The sequence below is a fragment of the Lycorma delicatula genome, chromosome 7 (assembly GCF_047948215.1).
Source record: "Lycorma delicatula isolate Av1 chromosome 7, ASM4794821v1, whole genome shotgun sequence".
In the NCBI taxonomy this organism is placed as follows: domain Eukaryota; kingdom Metazoa; phylum Arthropoda; class Insecta; order Hemiptera; family Fulgoridae; genus Lycorma; species Lycorma delicatula.
Genome location: NC_134461.1, coordinates 117,116,537 through 117,129,701, shown reverse-complemented (window position 1 = coordinate 117,129,701; position 13,165 = coordinate 117,116,537). Strand labels below are relative to the sequence as shown.

At 29.3% G+C, this 13,165-nt stretch overlaps 1 protein-coding gene across 1 annotated transcript in view; it reads right to left on the bottom strand.

Annotated features, from left to right (window-relative positions):
• SIDL (SIDL trafficking protein particle complex subunit 10) overlaps positions 1–12,941 on the bottom strand; it is an 88,259-nt gene extending 75,318 nt beyond the window's left edge. The window contains exons 1-4 of the mRNA XM_075371789.1: positions 12,522–12,941; positions 10,899–11,116; positions 6,160–6,353; positions 3,014–3,209 (exon numbers count right to left, since the gene is read on the bottom strand). Of these exons, the coding sequence (XP_075227904.1) occupies positions 3,014–3,209; positions 6,160–6,353; positions 10,899–11,116; positions 12,522–12,609 (696 nt within the window). The 5' untranslated portion in view covers positions 12,610–12,941. The remainder of the gene's footprint in view (positions 1–3,013; positions 3,210–6,159; positions 6,354–10,898; positions 11,117–12,521) is intronic.
• Positions 12,942–13,165: the final 224 nt, after the last annotated feature.

Genomic DNA, 13,165 nt, shown 5'->3' with positions numbered 1-13,165 from the left:
ATATTCCACCTGGAATATTTTATTGTAAACCAGTTTTAATATAATATCATGTATTTAGAAAATATGCAAATAGTCATTATAGATGAGGACTTCGGTAACTTTTTGTCATTCCTTAGAGAATATGCAAACACAGAATGTTTAGCTAAAAATCATTATCAGCTGGTATCAGAATAGCAAACGTGTACAAGCAAATACAAAATACATGATACAAATGTGATGATACATGTTAGCTAATAAAACAAGTGATTTAAAAAAATTAAATAATTTATTTACTTAAGTATACCTTAGAAAATTATAACTTCTGAACAATACACTGAGAAGGTGGCCACCATTTCTAGTTTAATTTTCCCATTACACAACAATGAAACACAATAGAAGCTGCAATAACTTTGACTTACTATTTTTTTTTTTTTTTTTGTTTTGTTTAGAGTTCTTTAATGTTTTGTAACTACAAAACATTCTACAACTATAGAATAGCCTACTCCTTATTTTTCAAATTGTTCCAAAAGAAAAACAACTATGCTGTGAGATTAAGTGATCCTAAAGACCAGAAATATTGAAGCACATCTACAGTCCAGAAACAATATTTTAAGTCATTAATTAATGCTTATCTGTGTGACTGGTCATGCCATCCTGCTAAAACTATGTGAATGGAATAATTTCAGATTTCTCCAAATTTGAGGAGACCAAGTTTTTCAACTTTGTACTGTGTAGTAATTTTCAGCGATTTCATTGTATTACTTATTACAGAATTTTTGCTTATTTGCATATCAAATTGAGTGGAAATGTTATTCATCACTTATCAGCATATTATGAATAACAGATTCATTAATGTTTATAAGATTCCAAAGTTTCCAGCAAAAAATTATACAATTAACATCACTGTCATTTAATATTACTGTATGTGCAAATCTTTAAGAAGTATCTTTCAAATACAATGCATACAATACAATACTAAGTGAAACTGAATGATAATGGGCAGACCATTTCGGACTTCATAGCATTGCAGCTCTTATATGTTCTATGTTTTCTGGTGTATGTACATTCTTTTGTTTACCTCCTCGTGAACCAGGAGGCTTCTTGTTCAATGCCAAACCAGTTTCTTCCATATCCTGCAAGTAGTCTCTAATGGTACGGACTGATGGCACTACATCATTCTGAGGGATATTGAAGAAATGTTGAAACAATCATTGAGCAAAACACTATTTTATGTTTTAATATTTTTTTAAATATGTGTTAATCACAAATGTACACTGTTTACCTGTCCAGAACTTCATCATAATGTAAAACTGGAGAGAGTAGAATATACTGTTAACAAAGTTTGTTTGTTTGCTTAACCTCCAAGACCGTTAGGTATTGCTTCAGAGGATGAGATGAATGATTTGTAGCATGTGTGAAAATGCCATGCCTGACCAGGATTTGAACTTGGGACTTCCAGATGAGAGGCCGAGACACTACCACTCATGCCACAGAAGCTGACATGTGTGTGTGTATGTATGTACTGCCCATTTTAATGGCTCACATTTATATATTGTGAAAATCAAAAATTTTTAATTGCTACATAAAATTTAGATTAAACAAGTTCAGAATAGGAAAATTGACAGCAAATTTTTAACATATCTAAAATATATTTCAAATAGAAATTCTAAACTACATTGAAATGAATAAATAATATAACAACAAACCTGTAATAAATGATATATCTAATAATACAAGGGTAAATAAAATATTAACGGGGTTTTATTTTTAAAACATAAAAGACAAATATAATTTATTTTACTAGATAGTTTCCTCCTTTAGAAATACATTTTTCCCAGTGAGAAGGAAGGTTTTTTATTGCAGCATCGTAGAATGAAGTTGGTTAAGTCAGGAGCCAATTGTGCAGGAATCCCTCCACGCCCTCATCATCTGCAAATCGTTGTCTTCCTAGAGCTTCTTTAAGCGATCCAAACAAATGAAAATCACAGGACAATAGGTCCAGGCTGTAGAGGGATGATCAAGTTGAGTCCAGTGCATTTAATCTAGTTCTGAGACAGTTAGAGCTGCAGAATGGGGCCTGGCATTGTTGTGGAGAATGGCCTCTTGAATCGGTTGGTCCTGTCTTTTGCGGCAATATGCAGCCCTCACCTTGTTCAACAGATTGCAGTAGTAAGCAGCATTGATTGTGCATTGCTCATGCAAAAATATCAATGAGCAAAATACCTTGCCAGGTGAAAAAACCTTGCCAGCTGACAAATGAGTCTTGGCTTTCACTGGGGCTACCTCCCCTTTTCTCTCCCACTCTATACTGGCTTGTTTCAACTGGGGAGTGTAGTGATGAACCCACATTTCATCGCAAGTGACGATCCGACTCAAAAAAGCATCACTTTCTTTCACAAACCTTGCTGTACACCTCTGACAGATCTCCAAACATATCAACTTCTGATTTGGGGTCGAAAGACGAGGGACCCATCTGTCACACACTTTACAGAACTGTAGGTCGTTTGTGATGATCAGTTTTCATAAGTTATTTCGACCTGTTCTGCAATTTCAATACTCTCACCCATCAATCCTCTTCAAGAATGTCTCGAACCGCGCGAATGTTTTTGTCTGTAATGCTGGTCCAAGGATAGCAACCATGTTCCTGATTTTCCACTTGTTCTCGTCCTTCCTTAAACTCTTTATGCCAGGCAAACACATGAGTTCTCGACAATGTTTGGTCCCCGAACTGTGCAGTCAATCTCCAGAAAATTTCCATCGCTTGAACGCCTTCACGAGTAAGAAAGTTTATAAAATTATGCATTGCGTAATACAGGGGTGCACCTGTTGCTCCAACACTGTGTGTTACTAATGAATTGGTTGGGAGTGTGGAATGGTTGGCTCTCCCCAATCCTAATGACCCCACCAAGCAAACTAGAAGCCCAGGCCCAGTTCTATCAACTGTAGACACTCAGGAACAAAAATCCCATTATTATTTGATTTACCCTTGTACATACCTGTAATAATATATAGACCTAAAAATAATATAACACACCTGTAATAAAAAATATTTACAAAAGCTCCACCCTGGTTGATTCCGTTTCTCTCTCTGATCTCTAATAAATTCTTCAAAACGCAATAATGTTCTATCATAAGCTGTTAATAAAAGCAGACGCATATTTACCATTAAACCTCTCCATGAACCAGCAGATCTTGATTCTGATTTCAGCGGATTAATAACTGATAAACACCTGAAATTATTTAGAAGTAAAACTATTTACTTTTTTATTCCTGGAAGACAACTTTAGATTTTAATACACAGTATTCATTGTTTATGTTACAAACAACACTGCAAAATACATTTATATGAATGTAATTTTCATGCATGTTTATTTTTTAGGAATATATTAGGAATACATTAAATATATATTTTTTTTTAATAATAATTATAGATTCATAGGACTAGGAAAAAATTTAAGTGAAATAAACAAGCTGACATTATGTATTTATTTAAGCTGATTAACCTATTTCCTGCTAATACAAAATAACAACTTTACTTAAGTAGTCATTAGTTTATGTTATTCTTTTTTACTTATATTTAATAAAAAAGAGAAAAAACCTTCTTAAAGAAATTAAAAATCTCAACATGTCTGAAAGATAGGAGAATTACTATAACTAATTAAAAACAGTTTCAAAGGTACAAAAATACAGGTTTGTTGCTCTCTTTGGTCATTCTGTATAAAACTGAGTAGATGAACTGTTCATGCTAAACAATTTACATTATTAGAAAGGGATTGCTACAAACATTAACAAGTTTATGGCACTATGAGTTTGAATTAGATATTGCAGGTCTTATGCATCCACAGCATGACAGAAATATTTTTCATTATACATAAACAGATTCATAAAGTGAATGATTTATGACTGAAAACATACGGTGAGAAATTTTATCAGAATACTTAATGTAAAATATACTTGAATGAATCAATATAACTGTACAGAGCTTCCAAACATAACTGATCAACAGGTGATGACAATGGTATAATTGATTTAATAACAGTAAACTGTTGGAAATATACCATTATACAACAAGCCTCTGGGGCTTATTAGCTATGAAAAATAAAACAGTACCAATATTATTTTGTTGAAATTAATTAATTTGTGTAAAACAGCATTAATTTAGTATTAAACTTAATATCTATAAAGCATTTTCACAAAGATCTCTGCTTCTTCATATAAAAACATTACTTACAGAAAAAGTGATTAAAAAACTTAAAAAAGTTTGGAATATATCTAAGACACTAAAATAAAATAAGTATTATTACAGTCTACTTGTAGATAATAAAATTAGTTCATCATATTAGATATATTTTTTAAAATGAAATAAATATTTTTAGATTAAATCTAAAAAAATCTAAGTCAATTATTCTTTTCAAACTTCACTTGGTTGTAAATATTTTCATTTATGTTTTTATTACAATATATTTATTACTCGATTAGAATATAATAAGTACGGCATGTTTTCTTGTTACGGAAATGGAATCAACAAATATTGTGGAATGGTATGCCCCTTCTTTTTGTGTTTAATTCTATAAGAATATCACAACAGCTTACAGTAAACTTCAGAACACTTTTGGAAATGATGTTATGACAAGAACACAAGTTTTTTGCCAGCACAAAATGTTTACTGAAGGCAGAAAAAGAGAACTGTAATGAACAGCCATCACCCTCATGGATAGAGGTCAATGCAACCAGGATGCATGAAACTGTGCAATCTAATAGAAAAATACAGTGAAAATTATTGCAGAAAAAATGAACTTCAATCAGGAAACTATTTTCCTAATAATAACTGAAGACCTGGAAATGAGAAAAATTTATGTGAAAAAGGTACCCAGAAATCTCACAGAGGAACAGCAAAATTCATGGAAAAATGTGGTAGCTGATCTTTTGGAACAAGCAGAATTCAATCCAGAGTTATGAACTGTGTTATCACTGGTGATGAAAGTTGGTTCTTCCAGTACAATCCAGAGATAAAACATTGAAAAAGTTTGCAATGGTATTAACAAAAATCACAAAGATAAAAAACTGTCAAAAGTGAAATGTACGCATGAATGTTTTTTGATTTGAAGGGCAGTGATCATAAAGAGTGTGTATCTCATGGAGAAACAGTAAATTAATAATTCTACAAAGCTTTCAAAAACAAATCCTCCATCTCCACTTAAACATTGCTGATAATTGGATTCAACACAATAATTTTACCATTCCATGTTGTAATTCTGTTCAGTGACTTTTGGCTTCAAAAGATACTTCAGTATTATCCCAGCCACCTTATACACCAGATCTTGCCCTGTGCAACTTTTTATTTTCAAAAGTCAAACTGGCTATCACGGGACACCCATTTTCAAATATAAGATGTCCAAAGGGTTAAACAAGGGGATTCTGCAATGATAAAAGTGTTTGAGTAAGTGTTCACAAGCAGAAGAAAACTACTTTGAAGATTATGTTGCAGTTGACTACAAAACTTAAATAATTTTTTTTTCAAATCAGTCTACTTTAGAGCCCAACCTAATATAATAAAACCAATGATGTATAAAATAATAAGCAGAAGGCAAGATTATTCATTTAAATGATAAATGAATAGTTTAAACATTACTTTGTAGAAAAGGCATAATAAACAAAAATTCCATTATGCTGTTTGCATAAGGAAAATAACACACAATTCCAAATGTAAAAAATATATCAGTATTAAAGATAAATAATAATATCATAATCCATTGATTTAATGCAGGATGGAGAAGAGGAAAACAGATAAAACCTATCAAGTTGCTCTTGAATATAGCACAACCATTTGCAAGAATAAAATAATCTCACACCAACAGAGGGACAATAAAGAGTAAACTGATTTTTTGGTATATTTTCACCAATAATATTCTGCTAATCAGAACCAAAAGTTCTACAAAAATTATATTAATTTATTATAGTAAACTACACAAAGAACTTATCCTCAAAGAAAACAAATATGACTAGTAGAAATTGACCTCACATGAATTAGATGTGTCATAGCTATAAGAACAATCAGGACAGATGGTGTAAAGCAGCAATTAATATACCTTTTTCTGTTGTGTAGCAATGTATCACATATACAATGCTTCTATTCAGTAGAAGAATTACAAAAAGTATATGAATAATAAAATTACTTACCTATCAGCATGTTTAGCACCAAAATCGTTACGTATTTTATCTAATACAGTAGTTCTTGGTAATAACTTGTTTGTTTTTCTAAAATCATATGTTTCAACTAACACTATCATCCAATCAATAATATTATATTTCCCTAAAGTTTTCATCCAAGATTCTATATCTTCCCGTAATGTCTGTTTGTAAGTATCTACATCCTGAAAAAAGGAGTAAAAACTTTATATTTATTTATTATGTAAATAAATTAGTTTTTTCCAGATTTAACACTGAAACTAGTCTTCATTATTATCAACTGAACAAGAAAATAATTTTTTATTAAGCTTAAAAGAAATACAAATGAAATCAAATAAAAACCCACCAAATAGTACAACCCAAACATATAGTACATATATCTATTACGACTGGAAATAACTGTAACTTATTTACATAATTCTTAGGACATGCTGATAATATAACAAATAACAAGTCCCTTATTGTGACTTAGTTTATTACATTGCAGACAGTTAGTTGCATTGTGTTATCTATGTGGGTCAGTTGTTGACATGAATTTCATTCATTTGGTTGAAATTATTAAAACTGAAGAAGACGCAAATTTTTTCAAGATCATTGTGCTTTCATAACATTTAAAAAGGTAGTAATGTTCATGAAATGGTACAACTGCATAATTGTCAGCTATGGAGCTGTGTGAAAACTCAGTGCTATGAATATAAATGATTATGAGAAAATATATATCTGTTATGGTCAAAACTGCCATTTCTTAAAATATTGTTTTTTTTAATATACTGTTGATTACAAAAATTCACCACCTTAAAATTCTGTAAAAAAGAACTTTGAATTAATGCATCTACAACAGTATATTGGAATAATTACAAATATAAAGCGAGAGCTGATTACTCGATGAAAAATCAAATTCAAATCAGTGGCCCAATTACTATATTAGAGATTGATGAGAACTTATTTCATGTAGAAAAAAAAACAAGTTGGTAGTTAACTTCCTGAACAATGGGTATTTGGCAGCTTTTTTAGGAAAATACAAAGTAGTAGATTATGGTGAATGTTGATAATAAGTTAGCCTATAAGTTACCTATTGTTTGGCAATTTATTTTACCTAGCACAATAATAATATAAAACGAGTGCAAAGTCTATAATCAATTCCAAAACATATGTTACGAACATAAAATAGTGATATATAAGTACAATTTTGTTGATCCTGAAATGGGAGGGCATACACTAACAATAAAAAGTACAGAAATTGGCAAAACACCTTAAAAATGTGAATTGCACGATGATCATGAAATCATTCTCTAAATTATTCATTCTTCTACAAAATTTAAGTGGCGTTGCCAACATGAGGACAGTGATTTATTAAAAAAATGATACTGTGTCCTACTGGCCTTCAAAATAAAGCTTAATTTTTGGTCTTTTTAATCCTTTCTTAAAATAGTAAAAATCTGATGGAGATAGATAACCAAAAAGATGCAAGGAGACCAAAAAAACAACTGATGATGGGTCAATAAAAGTATCTAATCTAATACATACTTAATCATTTAACATTTTTTTATGCCTGTTAAGATAATATTCTGTGAAGGAATTTATTCTATCATGGCACAGCACACTTTTTATTAATTATTTGAACATTTATAATTGACACTCAATGAATGTCATAATGCCAAATACAAGATCAGCAACAACCACATTTCCATATCCACTGACAAGTATTCCTCCACTCATATTACTCCCACTATAGATCAACTCAAGAATTATTATATTCTCGTATCAAATCTGTCATATAAATAAATTATTAACATACAGGTCTGTTACCGTACAAATAAAAATTTAAGAATAAAAAATATATCTAAGATAATAGAGTCTACTATGCTGGAGTTAAAATTATATTTCAAATCTTCTAGCTTGTTCAATGCATATTTAATAACAACAACATTTTTCACTAATCAAGTTTTCTTCCAACACCAAACTTAGCTTTTATATTGTTGTTAATATTTTTGCAAGAAATACAGACCTAACTTTAAATGAAGAATCGATTTTCATATATTTTGTATTAAAAAAAAAAAATGCAAATATTAAACTGTAAACTATGCAACTGTTGCAACTATTAAAAAAAAATTAGACCAAAAACTATAATATTAAAATTAAATAGCAGCATTGGTTTACGTTGGGCGTTAAAGGGGTAATCCACTTTAACCAATAAACATAAACAAACTAATAACTTCTTTAATTAAACTATTTAAACAATGTTCAAACCAATGTAAACAAGTGCATATTCATCTAGTTTGGACTGGTTTTATCAGTTATTATAAATGCTCTAAGATATGTGCTTGTAATAGTGAACTGAGCTTGCTGCTGTTGTCTCAACCCTAAAATAAGCAATAAGTATATATATATCAATAAAATTCTTACGATTAACTCTTCTTATACGATATAAAACACCATTAAAATTGTGGTTTGACTTACATGCCTGTATTTATGGTATATAATTTGTTATCTTGTCTGGTATGGCCTATAGAACTTAACTATGCTCTCACCTTATCAAAGTGAAGTAATCTTAGAATAAATAAATAAAATTTAATGAAATAGAACAGCAGGTGAAATAATGACAGTGCAATGTATATTTAAATTTATGAATCAAAATCGATGTATAACCACTTACAAGAAAAAACAGAAACAGAACACTACAAATATCAAAAATTTTAGGATTGGTTTACACTGCTAATTTAAGTACCTATATAGTCTCTTCCTCTCCCTTCGTGTTTGTAACCAGTCATTAAATTAACTACAATTAAATTATTGGGTACCTTGACTCATTCAATGTTTCTGATAATTTACTCAATTAAAAGAAATTAAAAAACTATTTAACTGCTCATTGTATTACAATAGGTAACACCATCAGTTATTCAGTTTTTTTTTAGAATGAAATCGGATGTTTCCTACTGTATTTATTCACTAAGAATTGTATACAAGTATATGCAAGGTTTCAATTTTCCAGATTTTTAATATGGTCTTATTTTGGTTTCGATACACCTTCTCAATCCTATTTAATTTAATCCTGTAGGAGTTGTCATAAAATAATTTTTGGTAATTTTCCTAAAAACAACTCTGGAAATAACTAACCTAAATTTAACTTTTTAGCTACCTTAGAAAGGAAAATCTCCATTGATCAGTTAACAAGTTTTTAGGTTTAACAAATCCTTTTACTCCCTAACAGAAATATATACCTATTAGGTTTTACATTTGTAACTCTTCTAGTCTCAAAATTCATTACAAACTTTATTTTCTTAACCTCTATTTGTTCATCAAAATAATGTTTTGATAGGGTTTCCTTAAGGCCACTATAGGAATAACTGCCCAAACTTCAGCATTCTAGATATCCAGGAAATGGAAGAATTATTGATGAGTCAGTGGAAGCTTTTTCATTCCTACATTTTCTGATTATAACAGCAAACTGCACAACAACTGAATATCTTGACCAGAAGAATTGTATTTAACAATATTATTTTTGTTAATTTATAGTAATTATGTGTCAAAACTCATGTTACTGGTGTCTATGTAGCTTTATGAATGAAGCATAGCAGTTAAATGAGTAATTTTGCTGATCTGATGATTTTTTTTATTTTTAACTGAATTAACAGTATTTGTTATAACAATTTTTATATTAACAAGAAATTATTTTTATGTTGTTTAAGAGATTTTTTAAAATAATTTAAGATTAAAACCTTCAAACCATGTCTCTTTATGCTTTATTTATATTTTCTGCACTTCATTTTCAAATTTATTATTCTTCTCTATTGTCTCAAACTTGTTATAAAAATAGAAAAACATTTTTTTAAATTTAATTGTATAGAATGTTCACAACTGGGAAACATTCTTTACTGAGTATATTCTTAATTTAAATCCTGTAATTTCTTTTCATCAGATAAAACTTGATAAAAACTGCTTAGTATACTATTAAAATCACAATAAACAACTTTGTTCTCATCAAAACTATTGGCCATAATGACTGCAAAATAATTCGATTACATTACAGTGACAAGAAAGACACTGATTTTGCAGTAGTTAATATGACTATCACATCACTTAGTGAATAGCTTTATAATGATTTCTTACTTTTCCTATGTAGAATGGTTTTTTTTGTCTTCAGTCATTTGACTGGTTTGATGCAGCTCTCCAAGATTCCCTATCTAGTGCTAGTCGTTTCATTTCAGTATACCCTCTAACATCCTACATTCCTAACAATTTGTTTTACATATTCCAAACGTAGCCTGCCTACACAATTTTTTCCTTCTACCTGTCCTTCCAATATTAAAGTGACTATTCCAGGATGCCTTAGTATGTGGCCTATAAGTCTGTCTCTTCTTTTAACTATATTTTTCCAAATGCCTCTTTCTTCATCTATTTGCCGCAATACCTCTTCATTTGTCACTTTATCCACCCATCTGACTTTTAACATTCTCCTATAGCACCATATTTCAAAAGCTTCTAATCTTTTCTTCTCAGATAGTCCGATTGTCCAAGTTTCACTTCCATATAAAGCGACACTCCAAACATACACTTTCAAAAATAATGGTAGTAGAATGGTAGTAATGAAATACTAATGTATTTAAATATGGAAAAACTTGGAAATTATAACTTAAAACCTTCAGCTATTTAGAAATAGCTGGGAAGTACCGGGCAAAATTAATCTTGTTTTACTATTTAAATTAATGTACAGATTAAAGAAAACTGACCGAACACTGAGTCCAATATGTGTGAAAGTTTGGCTGCTGTATAAGATGATAATCACCATCTTTTGGCATAACATCTTTGCTAAATGGTACAAATGTTGCTGCAACATGAACAGATTTGATTGCTCTTCCATATGAACGACGCCATTCTGTTGGCTCCTGAGGTAATGTACTAGTTAATGTTGGTTCCAGACTTAAAAATAGCTCTTTATCACCAGCATCTATAAATTTAAAAAAAAAAACATATTTAAAGACAGGATAAAATTTCTACGAAGATAGGACAGGATTGTCTATATCCATAAATAAACTTATTTTTCTAAAATGCCATATAGGAACATGATAATTATTTACAATTATAATAAACACTTGAAATTTCTTTAATGAAGAGTAATTTAACATGTGTATAGCTCAAAACAAATGTGTAGCTCTAAACAAATAAATGTAACGAATGCTCTAATTAATTGTAATAAGAAATTATAATTAAAAAAGCACAATAATTAAGAAAAAAATATTTTGTAATAAAGTTCTAACAAAACTAATTTATAAAAAAATATGGGCTTTATTTTAAGTAAATTTTGCATGTTCAAAAAAATTTTTTGAAGTTAATACCAGCATACATAACAGTGGGGTGGTTCTAATAATAATAATTATTATTATTAAGTTACTCTTTATTTAGATTAAGTCAACCCATTATTATTTAGAGTTTAGTACATGATGAAAAACTAGTTCACAAATAAAATTATCACATATGAAAGCTGGATTCAAAAATCACTCTATAAAAACAATCATTAAAAAGTAATGTAGAAAATCTATGTATTTCAACAAAAATTCATTTGTCAAAATCCTTGAATAATGCAAATTATACATCCTATATTAGGATACTAATTATACATATTATATGTATATTAATTATACATCCTATATTTACTGAAATAATAAGGTTGGGTGCTTTTCAAATCCATTAGGATTTATTAAATTTAGATACATTTTTTTTAACACAAAACTGCTAGCTAAAGCAGTTATAATAGATAAACCTTTATAACAGCTACAAGTTTTTATTGTTCTTGCTGCTGTCACTGATGAGGATCACTTAACAGCTGAAAACATTTTGATATAAGCAAAAAAACAAAATTATTTTCAAGTTTTGGTTTGATTTACTCATGAAACAATAATATTTTACATCTATTTAAAACTTGAATACGCTTTAATTTTGAGCAGTTATTGCAATATGTTGTCAAAGTTCATGGTTATATGTTCATTAATTGTTTGAATTTACTTAACCAAGTAAACTCAATTACACTATTGAGGCACTCATATCCCAGCTACAAATATATATTTTACAGCAATATGCAGTAAAATATATATAATTATAAAGACAGATAATATCTATAATATGATTGAGTTTATAATGAAACGCCACAGAATAGTTCAGTGAATGTCAGTATATTAAGAGACAACCGCTATTAAAAAAAAAACCAACAAAAATATAAACAAACTATGAATGTATGAATTAGGTTAGTTGCATTTTAAGTACACCAGATAATAAGCAAATAGAATAACAAACTTACTTTATATAGGTAATAAAATAATATAATATGGCTTAAATTTATAAAACCAATTACTTACATGTAACAATTGGTTTCCTTTCCATGATAGAAAATACAGTTTTCGTATCAGCGATTCCATTTATATTTTCAATTTGATTCATGATCATAGAATTCTTATTTACATGGCATACAAAAATTAAAATAGTTAGTTACTTGAATCTAAATAAATGATATTTAATCAGAATCATAAAGTAATCCATAAGTAGGCCTTTCAGAAAAAACTTAAAATTATTGGTTATGTGTCACGATAAACATGCTAGCCTAATTTATTACAGTAATACATAAATTTTTTCAACTGATAATGTGGTAAATATTTAACTTTAGATTATTATTCAAGTTAAAAGCATCGTTCGATTAACAATAAAACATAATAAGGAATCTATTACACTCATTACGGACTTTAAACCTAAACAGAAAACAACATAACAACCATGTTGGAGATATCAGACACCGCCACTTTCATCACGTTATGTGTTGACCTGCTTCAGATATTCTCATGATAATGTCAGCAAGGTCTAAAATTGTTGCATGTAATGCTGAATAATTTATTAATAATTAATAATCAGTGCAACATTACTCTAAACTTATATAAAAACATAAATAATTTCTATTAATTTTGTTTGCATTTAGATAACGTACCACCGCCAATTACAAAAAAAAAAA